This window comes from Simochromis diagramma, unplaced genomic scaffold (assembly GCF_900408965.1).
Source record: "Simochromis diagramma unplaced genomic scaffold, fSimDia1.1 OVJJ01000802.1, whole genome shotgun sequence".
NCBI classification, from domain to species: Eukaryota; Metazoa; Chordata; class Actinopteri; order Cichliformes; family Cichlidae; genus Simochromis; species Simochromis diagramma.
The window spans coordinates 5,709,273-5,722,530 of record NW_024387492.1 but is presented as its reverse complement, the minus strand read 5'-3'; the positions used below and the strand labels follow the sequence as shown (position 1 = coordinate 5,722,530).

Below are 13,258 nucleotides of genomic sequence, written 5' to 3'. Positions count from 1 at the left end.
CCTGAACTCCAACTGTGCGTATGTTTGTGCGTAGCTCTGCAACCACCCTGACTTGTTTGAGCGTCAGGAGACCCGCTCACCTTTCCACATGTCCCTCAAGCCCTACGTCATGTGCAAGTTCCTCTACCGTCATGGCCTCATTCACACGGACAATCAGACCAGGAAAAAGTGAGTTCTTACACACAGAGACATTCACAGGATCACGTAATCTTCACTAATATTCACTTAATCCAATAATAGACGGTCTGTCAGAGTTTCTGTTAACAGTGTTTTAGGGTTACGTTTACATTTGAAATTACTGTGTAAACACTTTGAAAACTGTCTGTTTTTTTTCTTCAACAAATATTCAGCCTTGTGGACATAAGCTGACTTTGGGGCTCACAAGTGGTTATTATCCCAATTATAGATAGGAAAATAAGAATTTGTGTGGGTTGGACTGAGATCAGATGATCATGTCAAATTTAGGTTCAGGTCTGCTATCCCTCCTTTTTTTTTTTTTTTTTTAAACTTTGGTGTAACCTGGTCTTTCTCTCCATGTCGTCCTCAGATTACTTCAAGTGCTGCTGTCTCCCTTCTCCCCGAATCACATACAGCAGTCTCTCTTTCACAGGAAAGGTGAGCACACGTCAAGCTCTCAGCTAGAATACAGACAGTTCTTGCTCAAACCAGGAGTTGGTTTTCTCCTGTGACGTGACCTGACATCCAAACCTCAGTTTCTGTCTTCTTAATTTGATGTTTCCATTAGGGATGCACTGATAATAAAATGATACTTATGATGGCAGTGGCTGATGATAACCTGTTGTCACACCAGTTTGGTGTTGGCTACATGTTCAGTCAGTGTGGTGAAGACCTGAAACACAGTTCAGCTATTTTTAATCAGAAATATTGTCAGAAAAACGGGCACAGGGGGCATTTTAAATACCTGTGTTTGCCTCCATCAATCAAAAGTGGTTAATCCCTGACTTCCATTAATCCATGCTTAACATTTTCTCCTTTTTTGATTTCTTTAGTGTCATGTTTCAAATATTTTAATTTTTTTTTTTTTTGCCATTTTCAGGTGATGACAAAGGAAGCTGTTTCTCCTTCTTACGTTTCATTGACGTGTCACCAGCTGAATTGTCCAATCTTATCCTCCAAGGCACCTTAGTAAGGTAGGCATCAAATAGGCTTTAGACTGCTCTAAATGCTCTGTTTCAGACGGATATTTTTACTCTTAGCTAAGTAAGATGTCAGTGAGAGTGGATATATATGACCTTATGTGACCTTATATGGTCATCTTAAGCACAGCCCCATCCTCCTGCTGTTAAATCCTTTTGTTTGTGAAGATTTGGGAAGTAAGTTGGCTTAAACAGTGGGTTGCCTTAAAGCCAAAGGGGTAAGCAAAATTACTGTAGTCCAATTTTAAACATTGAAAAGTTGTAAATCCACCTTAATTGAGGCTGAGCTTATGTATCACTTAAACCCATTTCTACAGTTTTTTTCCCATTTGTAACTTGAGTCTTCATTTCCTGCCTTTACAGGTGGTTAGCCCTTTTTCTGTCTCTGAAAGCTGCATACCGGCTCCATCATCAGCGCCTGTTCGACCTTGAAGAACAGGGCCAGGAGGAAGCCGGAGACGGGGAGGCTTGCAGAGGAAAGTTACAGCCAGGGATTAAGTGTCTGTCTCGCAAGGACCTGATTCTGTGGCTGAACCGACCCATTTCCTTCCCCAACATGCACAACAGTCCTGTTTTGCAGGTAAGAAACATCAAGGTGCATGCATGCTGATGGCAAGCTATACGCAAGAAATTCCTGAGTAGCCATCTGCAGTACACATTAATGTGTGGCAGAAATGAGAAACGCCAGTAAAGGATTCATGTCCTGCTGACAGTGCTGAAATTCTCTCCAGAGCATCAGCCGGTGTTTGGCCACACATCATGCTCTCTGCCCCAAGCTTCCTCTCCATCCACAGGGACGCAATGTGGAACCTAATCCCTTTGTAGCCCTGTGACCCATTAATGTCGATTTCCCTCCTGGTATATGTTTCTACGACCTCGCAGCACACCATCTAGCTTCACTCTTACATCAGATGTGTAGAGGAAATCTCCTCAAATCATTAAACACCATTTCAAAAATATATATACAAAGTCTAGTATTAATAATTAAAACATATTGATCTGCTTTTAGTACAGACTTTTAGCTGGTTGTGAGGTCTGTCTGTGTGGATTAGTATACATGACCAGTGTGTTGCTGGTGTTTTATGGCAAAATATGATTAGTGATGTGTAATGTTCGTCGGTAAAGATGATAAATGTAATGCATACAGCAAAGCCTTTTCTATACACGCAAATAGTTTCATGGGTACTGCTGAGACAGCACATTATTGCTTCGACATTTTTTTTGTTTGTATTATTTGGCAATATGGAAATCTTATTGTTAGTACAGAAGTGGTGCAATGCCAGTTCAAATACAAAGAATAGTAAAAAAATAAATAAAAATAAAAGCTCTACACTGTCGCTGCTTAAAATTCCTGCTCCTTCACTTATCTGCTTAACTGAAAAGCCTAAAAAAAATCATCAAGATTTCACTCGGTAAACTGCTAGCAATTGGCAGATACTTTCTGTATCACATTTCCACCCTTCCACCAATTCTAGCTTAACTTGTTGGGTGGAAAATACTCAGGAGTAAATGCTGCCGGGGGTAATTCCATCCTCCTCTTCCTTTCCCGGCCTCATCATGCTGGGTTAGGCAGCTGTCTAGCATCTTAGGTTCCCCCCTGGAGCTTCTCAACATATGAGAATAAGAATATTAGATGCAACTTCAAATATGAGCAAGGAATAGAAACTCGCAGACACCTGGAGAGTTTTTACTGTATGTGTGCTTTATGACCACGCTGACCCCAAACTCCTACTTGTAGAAATGACTCACTCCCGCAGTTCTTGCCAACTTCTTTTAACTCCTCATTTTTCTTTTAAAACTGCATGGAGCTGGCACACAGTGGCACTTCTTTCTGCTTGGCTCATCTCTCTCTGGCTGTGTACTTGACAGCGTGGCCAGTATTGCTTTCAGCTTTCCTTTTGCTTCTATCAAGGAATTGAGAAAACCGAGAGAACCAAGACGCGCACTATTATACCCAGAAAGCTGTGGGGGAGCTTTGGATTGGCTGTCTGTCCCTCTGTTTCACTCTCACTCCATCTCTGTTCCATCTCAGTGCTGAAACAGTCGTAATATACAAACAGCATGTTGTCTTTCTCTTAATGTCATCCATATCTACCATATGAAACTCTGCTTTTGTTTGTATCTGACATCATAATTATGTTCCACAACCATAAAGATGTGCTGATATGATTTTTGCATATTGTCAGCACATTTTTAAGCTGTATTTTTTTTTTTGTTGTCTTAATTGCAATCTGCTAACAATCATAACATCCTCCTGTATGTTCAAAGAGGATGAAGCTTTCAGTGCTCAATGTGAAAATAATCTGTTCTTGCTGGGTTTGAAAAACTAACATCTTCCTTGGTGCATTGCTTTTGTGAAACACACACAAAGCATTATGGCCTTCAACAAAGAAAATGAAGAAAAAATTGTAGTTGCTAAGCACTGCCTGAGTTGGTCTGACACTGATAGTTGATTTATTTATTTTTTTATCTGCCATTAGATGGCACTGTGTACCCATAATCTCACACACGTCACACAAAAGCAGACATTACCATATTCCTTTAAAAACCTACCATTCTGTAATACTCTACTATACTTTGTTCCAAATGAATGTTTGTGTTTACCACAGTGTTTTATCCTGATGCCCACATGCTGTGACATGTGGAGTTTAAACCATATAGGCTGCAGTAATCTTACATTTCACATAGCAATTTCAGCCTTAAGTTGAAATGTTATGTAATATCTTTGGATAAAAGCCAGATAAACTTAAATATAATGTGAGAACAGCTTATAAAACGATGAGCACTGAACTCAGTGAGCTTTGTATGATCCTACTTTGTTTACTTCTGTTTGCAGTTCCTCTCCTTTCTGCTTAAACAAAATCATTGATTCATTGTGGTGATTTCTGTATATGCTTTTCAGGATTTGGTGTTCACGGCCTCCAGGCCCGGCGTGGTGGGGCACACAGATGTGAAGGTCCACTGCAGAAAATTGGGCACCTTTACAATCCGATCCTGCCAGCCCACGCTGCCACCTAAGTTCCTGCTAGCCGCCACACCCAGGGTATGTGTATAAGAGCAACAAACAGACTGAGGAGGACACACTTGCAAGTCCTGCCTGTCTGTATGTGATGACAGTCGGGGTTGTGTGCTGGCGCGCTTAAAACAGCTAAGCATTTGGGTGGTCGTGGAAATGGAAGAGGGAAGCGCTGTGAACAATGCTTTTGTGGCTTTTTAACAATGAGAAGCTCTTATCTGTGAAATGTTTGTATGACTGTGTGTGGTTGGGGTACAGGAGGTCAACACTGTGACTCCCAGCTGCACTTAAAACAAACGGAGTCTCCAAAAAAGGGCTTCTTGCTCAGGTTATTCAGTAGTTGTTCAGCTTCCTCTTGCCCCCTCACCTCCTCCTCCCCCTACACACACAAACATACGCAGATGCAGAAGTTGCTGATTCAGTGAAACCAGGGCTGCATGCATCGACATCTCTCCATCTACAGCTTGAATCTCTCTGGAGCAAAGTTATCAGTTTGTTAAAGAAAAAAAAAAAAGAAGTCTTAAAAACCGAGCCTATGTCAGCGTACAGTATTTGTGCTTTGCCATCGTAAAATGTTGTTTCTATCCATCATGCAATGCTGTCTTTTGTTTCCAAGGTGACAGCAGTACCCATGGAGCGCTATTGTAACGACCGCAGTGCTGAATACGAGTGGCAGGTGACACGCAGCGGAGGAGGCACGATCTTTAAACAGTGTTTCCTGTACGGCTCTCCTGAACTGGCATCAGAATGGCGTGTGAGGGCTAATGCCTTTCACCCACAATGCCCTGGGGGTGTGATGGCCCTCTATCCCCGCCATGGATGGTCCTTTATACGGATACCTGGTAAGTCGTGTGTGTGTGTGTGTGTGTGTGTGTGTGTGTGTGTGTGTGTGTGTGTGTGTGTGTGTGTGTGTGTGTGTGAGGGGCCATTTCTCCTTTACTTTGGAGTGTTACTACTGAACATTCAAATGAGTCCCCCTGGTCTCATGCACAGCTTTTTACACTAGGCTTTCAAATCCCATAAGTAAATGTCCCACAATTTGCAGTCTAACAAATAGATGTATTAGATGTAGCATGTAACAGCAATGACTGTTCAAGGGGCAGCTAATCTGAAGAAGTTTGAAAATATTGAATTCATACAAACAAATCAGAACATTGAAGTATACAAGTTGGATCATATTAAATAAAGTGCAATGACACAGGGAATAAGTATTGAACACACTTTATTTAATACTTTGTAGAAAAGCCTTTGTTGGTGATTACAGCTTCTAGACGCCTCTTGTATGGATAGACCAGTCGTCTGCATTGCTCAGGAGTGATTCTGGCCCATTCTTCCACACAAACGGTCTTTAAATCTTGAAGGTTCCTTGGGCCTCTTTTATGAACTTTAATCTTCAGTTCTCTCCATAGATTTTCTATGGGATTTAGGTCAGGTGATTGACTGGGGCATTCAAGCAACTTGATTTTCTTTCTTTGAAACCACTTCATTGTTTCCTTGGCCTTGTGTTTGGGATCATTGTCTTGCTGAAATGTCCACCCTCTTTTCATTTTTAGCTTCCTGGTAGATGGCAGCAGATTTTTATCCAGAATGTCCCGGTACATCTCTCCATTCATCCTGCCTTCAATAATATGAAGTCTGCCAGTACCCCTTGCTGAAAAGCAGCCCCAAACCATGATGCTACCACCCCCAAACTTAACTGTTGGTATGGTGTTCTTGGGGTGGTGAGCAGTGCCATTCCTTCTCCAAACATGGTGTGTAGAATGGCTGCCAAAAAGTTCAATTTTGCTTTCATCTGACCATACTATAGTCTTCCAATAATCCACAGGCTTCTCCAAATGCTGTTGCGCAAATTTTAACCGAGCCTTGACATGCTTTTTGTTCAGCAATGGAGTCTTGCGTGGTGAGCGTGCATGGATGCCATGGCGGTTCAGTGCATTGCTTATAGTTTTCTTTGACACAACAGTACCTGCTGATGCAAGGTCTTCCTGAAGTTCTGTCCGAGTGGTTCTTGGCTCTTGGAGAACTCTCCTGATTATTCTTTGGACTCCTCGGACAGGGATCTTGCGTGGAGCACCTGATCGTGGCAGGTTTATGGTGAACTGATGCTCTTTCCATTTCCGGATAATGGCCCCCACAGTGCTCACAGGAACATTCAGCATTCTGGAAATGCACCTATAACCATTCCCATCACAATGCTTTTCAACGATAAGATTACGAAGATCTTGAGAGAGTTCTTTGCTTTTACCCATCATGAAGTCTTTCCTGTGTGCCTTCTGGGTAATGAGGAGCCTTTATAGGCCATCAATTAGGACTGAAGCAGCTGATATCAATTAGTACTGATAGGGGACAGGATTTCTCTATCAATACTGACAGATTTCAGGTGATCTCCTGGCTTTCTATGTCATTTTGCCCCTTGTTATCTTCATGTATTCAATACTTATTCCCTGTGTCATTGCACTTTATTTAATATGATCCAACTTGTATACTTCAATGTTCTGATTTGTTTGTATGAATTCAATATTTGGCTTGATGGCAACATCTGGTGGAAATGTTGTGTCAATAGTCCACTTAGAAATCCCCTTACTGATGAAAATGCTGATGTGTCAAATACTTATTTTCCCCGCTGTATGGAGAGAGATACAGAGCTTGTTTAGGGCAGTAAATGAGGTAAGTTTAGCTCCACACAGAGGTGACCAATAACAGTAAATAGTGGATATCCTCTTTTATAGAATAGTGAGTAATAGAGGCCCGTGGGAGAATCCATAGATCTTAGTCCTGGGTCAGGAGGGCAGGGCAAGCAACATCACCCTCCACTATCTCTACCTGTAGGTCACACAGTGACTTCCCAGGGAACTGCTGAGATAAAGGGCTTCTGCAGAGGTTCACAACACATACCAGCAATTTCCATTGAATTATGAGATTCAATGGAAAGATTGTGTTTTGTTTTTTTTGGGGGGGGGGTTTGTCCAAGTGAATTTATGGCTTAGCAGACCTTTATCAGAAAAGATCGGCTTGTTGAGCAAAGGGTTAGCTGCAGCACACTAAAAGGTGATTCACCACCAGGCTTCAGATGACTGATGGATGTCTAAGGTGAGAGAGGCCGCTACCTTCTTACAGAAAGCACATCCGTTCTCAGTGACCTAATGAAGGGGTCTCTGATAAACTCTGTTATGGATTATGATGATTGTTTTGTCAAATTTTCCCAGCGCAGCAGACACTGGATACCTTGTTTGATAAGCCTGCAGTGCGCTCATTTAACAACCTTTAGTACTTTCTGAGGTGCACTGTAAAACAACAGCTTCTCTAAAAATCATAATAGGTCCTTTAGATCCTGTCAGATAAATAATAATAAAGCTTAGTCCTTTTTTTAAGCTCCTGTGTATACATGTGCTTGTGAGAGCGTTTCTGTGTAAAAGTGAGAAACACAACAAGTATTTGTGTGTCTGTGTGAGAACAGCCTGAAAGCTCTTGTGAAGTTATACGGAGGCAGACAAAGCGAGGAAGTTTAGCTACTGGTCATTGTTCAAGTGCTCAGTTAGGTAACACTAATAGATGGTCTGCCTGTGTGCGAGTGAGTGTGTGTGTATATGTGTGTTGTTTATGTACAGTCGAGCCCATTCAGGGACGTGTGCGGTGCTCACACGGGGACCGAGGTGTCTCTCAGCCATAGCACACACTCTCCCACGCTCAGGGGGACAAGCTTTTACCTCTGTCTCTCCTTCACTAACAGACAGGACGGTGCGCTGGGCTGAAATCAGTATCTGGCCACGGGCTCTCAGTCCGTCTGGTCTCCCACTTCTTTCTCAGCCTCAGTAGGAAGGAAGTGACCCAACACTCAGGCACCCGTCCTCCGCTGAACACATTGTTGCCACATCAAGGCTCAGATATGTACAGTAGCTCAGCTGAAGTTTCCCACCCTCCGTCTCCTCCGCACTCCCAGCCCCACACCTTTAGAACAAATGGCAGAGCTGAATAACTGTTTGTTTTGAGCGCCATGGCGTGAGTACAGCTGCCCACTGATATCGATGGAGGAATCTAATCAGAGGACTTATTAGGAATCAGGCCATAGAGGAGGAAAAAACAATGGGCTGTAACATTTTGGACCGTAGATTATTTTTTGTTTGTTTGTTTATTTGTTTTGATGTCATTGTAATTGTATTATTTCCTTGAAGGAAAAAAGAGAGAGAATTAATTACATGTTAAAAATGTTAACACCGACGATGACACGATGCTTCTGTATGTCTCTGAAAGAAAGCAACATGTATTATCGGCTCAAAAATGAAGCCCAAGCAGCCACACTGTCTTCTCCACGGAGACATGGCAGAAAAAGAAGATTGGACTCTAGTTACAGAGAAATTCTGGGCTTGTTTTCTTGCCAAATTAGTTTAGTTTGCTTTGTGAAAATTCTACTCCTCGCAACCACTCAATTAAAAAAAAAAAAAAAATTCAAATGGAGACAGATTTGAAGTTTAAAAGAAACTTTAAGTTCCACAGAAATAGCTTTCCTTGCTGTCTGTGTGGCCTCTGTCTCCCTCGCATTAATTAGAAGCAGCCACTCCACAAAATAACGGGCTTCTCACTATAGCACCGACTCTTTAACTCTTTTTCTAGCTTTATTGTGTACTGTTAAACGACTGTTGCTGCCGTGAAGGAATCTCTGAAGGAGATGGTTGGCAGGTTGTGGAGCTGTTTTTTGGTTGTTGTTGGGGTTTTTTTTGGTTTTTTTTGTTTGTTTGGTTTTTTTTAGCTGCATTAGAGAGCACACAGGAGTCTGTGTGCGCGTACTTCCATATCCATCAGTAAAGTTCTGGCCCTGCCGTTCACATTAGGCTGTGGGAAATGCAGTTCTGCCTTCCTGTCCCTTCAAAGAAACTCTGCTCTCCACCAAAATGGCAGGAAGCTTCCCCGGCCCTCTGATAGACAGGCACAAAACAACACAGACTGCCAGCCTCACCACATCACCGTCTGACTCTGCCCCTTTTAATCTGCATTAAGCTGGCACCGGTGTCCGTCTGTGGAATTCAGCTTTTTTCTTTTTTTTTGCTAGCAATGAAAAACAAAACATACAGCCAAGTGCGTAAAGGGATTGTGATTTCCTAGTCCAATTTATGGCTATAAATGTGTCCACAAGAAAGAGCAAATTTAAAAAAAAAATCCAGTGTAGACTGAAGGGGGAGACATTAGCCACATTATTTTTCTATGCTGGGATCTTTAAACATGGAAGCCAAGTAATCTTTGTGCTTTGATCTGTGGCAAGTTCTGAGTCAATGCCAGCCAAGGGTAACTAGCAGTAATCTGTCTTAATGACAGAGTTCAGAGTGGGCCGCTGTGGTGTGGTGCGGTGAGGTTCCCCAGCGAAACTTGGGAGTCTTCATCAGACTGTCTGTCTCTTCCGCTGCTTTAACGACTCCTAGAGAACCAAAAGAAGCGTTCCTCTTGCATGCTTGAGGGGAGGCGGTGGTGTATGTGTGAACATGTTCCATATATGCTCCTCCATCGCTCAGACTCAGCCACACTTAGTTGTGCAAGCATATTTTTTTCTTTTAAGGGAATTTATGTTCTTTTTTTTTTTTTTTTTTAATGACTCTCTTTCAGGCTCCAGAGCAGAGATGCTGCTTTCTGGATGCAGACAGACTTTGTTTGGGGGGGGTTGTAAATCTTCACTAAATTCTCCTGTTTTCTGTCGGGCTTCTCACTTCCTAGCTTTCAAATCCTCCCACTGGCATCTGGCTCTTAGCTGTACTGATGCTGTCGCTGTAAGAAAATTAAGTTTCACTCTGATTTTTGTCAATATATGCAGAAGCAGCAAAGTAGTGTCAGGCTAATATTTCCATCATCAGCGCTGCTGAACAAGTGTTGCTCATTGACTTATTGATTGCCCAGTGTAATGTATCATTGTACAGTGAGGGGCTGGTGCTTGGTTCGATCGTTGATTCGACCTGTTCTGTGGCCTCCCATCTGTCTCTCTTTCTCACATAACCATTCATCCATCTTCCTTTACTAACTCCTTTTCTGCAAAATCGCTGTTCTTCATCACATCTGGCTCACTTCCCTCCGTGTTCAGGGCAGCTCCCCACTTGGCTTTGGCAGACAACAGCAGCAGAGGGGAAGGAAACAGAGGACAGCATAGAAGATTGTAGCGGCGTATTAATGAAATTAGCGCCATAGTTGGTTTGGGAGTATCAGGCGCCAGGCACCAGGGCTGGGCCGGGGTTAATTAGCTGGCAGCAGGCCTCTAATTGGGTCAGGACCATGTCAGACCCCTGGCTCTGGCCCTGCAGGGATTGGATTACAACGTCAGGGGACAGACAGCAGGGGGAGGGAAGGGGCGAGCGAGAGAGGGTGTGTATCGTGGAGTGGGAGGGTGAGTGTAGAAGTGGAGGAGGGAAGGATGGAGAGGCTGCTGGAGGGTGCTACAGTGGATGTAGTAGAATGGGGGTGTGAGGAGGGACAAGGGAGTGCAGCTTAATCTGCCAGCAGGCGGTAAGCATGAAGGAGATGGGGAGGGCCTGGCTGGGTGAATACCTCTGTTAGACTGGATTGGATTGAAGCGGGTGGTGGTGGCGAGGAGGGGGGTGCTGTGAAAGGGGGGCAGGGCAGGTGGTGAAGCTTGATATGTGTATCCATAGCAACGGCAGAGTGGTGTGACACCACATGGGATTTGCTCGTGTTTTGGGGTGTGGTCTTATCGCAGTCCTCATCCCTGTCAGGCCATGATTTTAAAGTTGTTTTGTGCCCCCCCCCCCTTTTTTGCTTTCAGTTTTACTCCACAATTTGATCTACACACCACAACATATTTGGACATGATCTCTTTGTTCGCAATCAGCTACATAATATTGCTGTTGCTATGTCAATGAATTTTAGTGACTCTTTCGAGCCAACACACTGTTTTTGTTTTTTTTTAGCTGTATCAACCTTTTCATTTAAATTCCTCCAAACCGTCCATAATTCATGGTACATGCGTAGTTACTATATCCAGTTTGCTCACGCTTAAGGGCAGTGGTCCTGCATTTCATTGCCACCACATGTAGTTTATAATGTAAGCATAAGTGTTACATTGGAATGAGACAGACCACCAAAGTCCTCCCAAATTGTAATTATTCATTTTCTTGGCTTCCCTTTTATAGAGTATAGCAGCAATATGAAACTGGGGTTTTCTCAATGCAGCACTAAATGCTTTGAACTCGGCAACCTCTCTATAAGCCACATTGCTGTGGGACGATTTTTTTCTGCCTGTTTTCTTGCTTGCCTTTCTTTCTTTCCTTTTTTATTGTCTTTGTGTTAATAATTTCTCTGTGTATGAATGCAACTCAGAATTCAATATGGTGATGATCAAGTGATGCCGATAAGCAACTACCAAATGCTGTATCATGGTCACCGGTGTCATCAAACACCAGAAGGTTGCTTTCTTAAGGAGCAGAGCAGCTTCCCTATTAATGGCCTCCCTCATAATCCAGTCATAAACAAAAGGATTATTGTGACTGACACGTCTCTGTATACAAGAATAATAGTATCCAACTGTTTAATATGGGATTTTCTCATTGCCTGTTAATGCCATTCAAGACTTAGTTTAAGTACATGCAACATTTAGTCCTCTTTGGCCAGAAAAATCCTCAGATAGGGGCTTTTAACCTGTCTTAAAACATGACACTGGAGTCTGGAGGCTTAAATATAATCTCCTAAACAGAAACAGATCAGTAGCAGGGGTTTAGCAGTGTTGTCTTATATGAGTATTTGTGTCTCTGCCAAGTGGTGGTTTTGCGCCTGGGTGGTTGGCAGCGTGGCCCGCAAGTGTTAGTCAGTGCCCTTGACTGAGCAGCGGCCCTGGTTAGACTGGCACCTGCGGCCGGGAGGCCCTGTCTGATCTCAGCCACAACATCACCGCCACCACCACCAGGCTAATCCAGCTTCGCTGTAGCCGGAGCCACCACAGACCCCCTTTCCTCTCCGTCTGTCCCTCTCTGTCTGGACCATTTTTTTTCTGTTCTGCATGTCTAATCTGCTGCATGCCGGCCTCTCTTGTCTTTTACTTTCTCAGTCCATTCACTTTCTTGACGCCAAGGCCAATTACAGGCCTTTCACGGAAGGGTACATTGTGTATGTCATGGTTTGCGGTGCACTGGGCTCTTTGTACAAACCGAATAGAACCACAGCAATGCAAAACTGCCTATTTTAGAGTAAATAAAGTGTCACATCGAATCTGCTTCAGTTGTACTTTAATGCCTTTAGCTATAGGTGTATTATTTAAGCCATTCATTATCCTCCTTAAAGCATTTCCTATGTCATTTCACAAATTTTTCAATATTTTGTGAGTTAGCTCAATTCATTGTAGGTGTTTTCTCTTTTGTATTTACAATATAACGAGAAAAGATACTAATGTGGAAGAACGCATGTCATTTACTAAATGTAGACCCCTGTTACACCTTTAATTTTACATAATGACAGGAGATAAAACGCTCATCCTGCTAACCAAATCTTTCTAGCAAGTCTTGCCCTTTGGCAGCCATCTTGGTAATGCCCCCAAGCAGCTATTTGGGTATTTCGAAGCCTCTGTCTGAATAAGGAGAGAGCGTACCTAATATCAGGACATAACAGCTGTATATTTAAAATGTTCAGCTAAACCCATTACACACACCATGCATGTGCAAAGCTTCATAACATTACAGCTTTTTAACAGCTCAGCCAGCAGTGCAGTAACTATCAGCGTCTTTCTACCAGAGCACTGAACAAGTACCATTCTAATTCAGCCTGTATGATAAACTGTGAAAACATGCAGTACACATACATCTTTTCTTCTATAATGACTAGATGCGCCCTCTACAAAGCTGAAACTGTGGGTGTAGCAAAAGCACGGTTGACTCGCATGCTTTCCAGTTTGACTGTTAGAGAAGTCTCCTATAGATTTTTTTTCCATGTCTCCTTCTTTAAAATGTCTCTTTATAAGACCTTCCTTTCAGTTGAGCTGGTTCCAGGTGTTGTTGGTGAACTTCTTTGTTTATTGTAATGGCGTAAAGTACTTGAGTGATACTGCGTTAGTAGTGCATAGGTGCTACGTAGAGCTTTGCAGACCCACATTTACATGTTG

General features: G+C 42.9%; 1 protein-coding gene across 3 annotated transcripts in view; it reads left to right on the top strand.

Moving 5' to 3' along the window:
* Window positions 1-13,258, top strand: part of ino80 (INO80 complex ATPase subunit) — a 40,263-nt gene that overhangs the window by 12,690 nt on the left and 14,315 nt on the right. For all 3 annotated transcript variants that reach the window (XM_040017409.1, XM_040017408.1, XM_040017410.1), the window contains 6 exons: window positions 35-168; window positions 548-615; window positions 1,058-1,151; window positions 1,521-1,737; window positions 4,060-4,200; window positions 4,790-5,015. In XM_040017409.1, coding sequence (XP_039873343.1) covers window positions 35-168; window positions 548-615; window positions 1,058-1,151; window positions 1,521-1,737; window positions 4,060-4,200; window positions 4,790-5,015 — 880 coding nt within the window. The remainder of the gene's footprint in view (window positions 1-34; window positions 169-547; window positions 616-1,057; window positions 1,152-1,520; window positions 1,738-4,059; window positions 4,201-4,789; window positions 5,016-13,258) is intronic.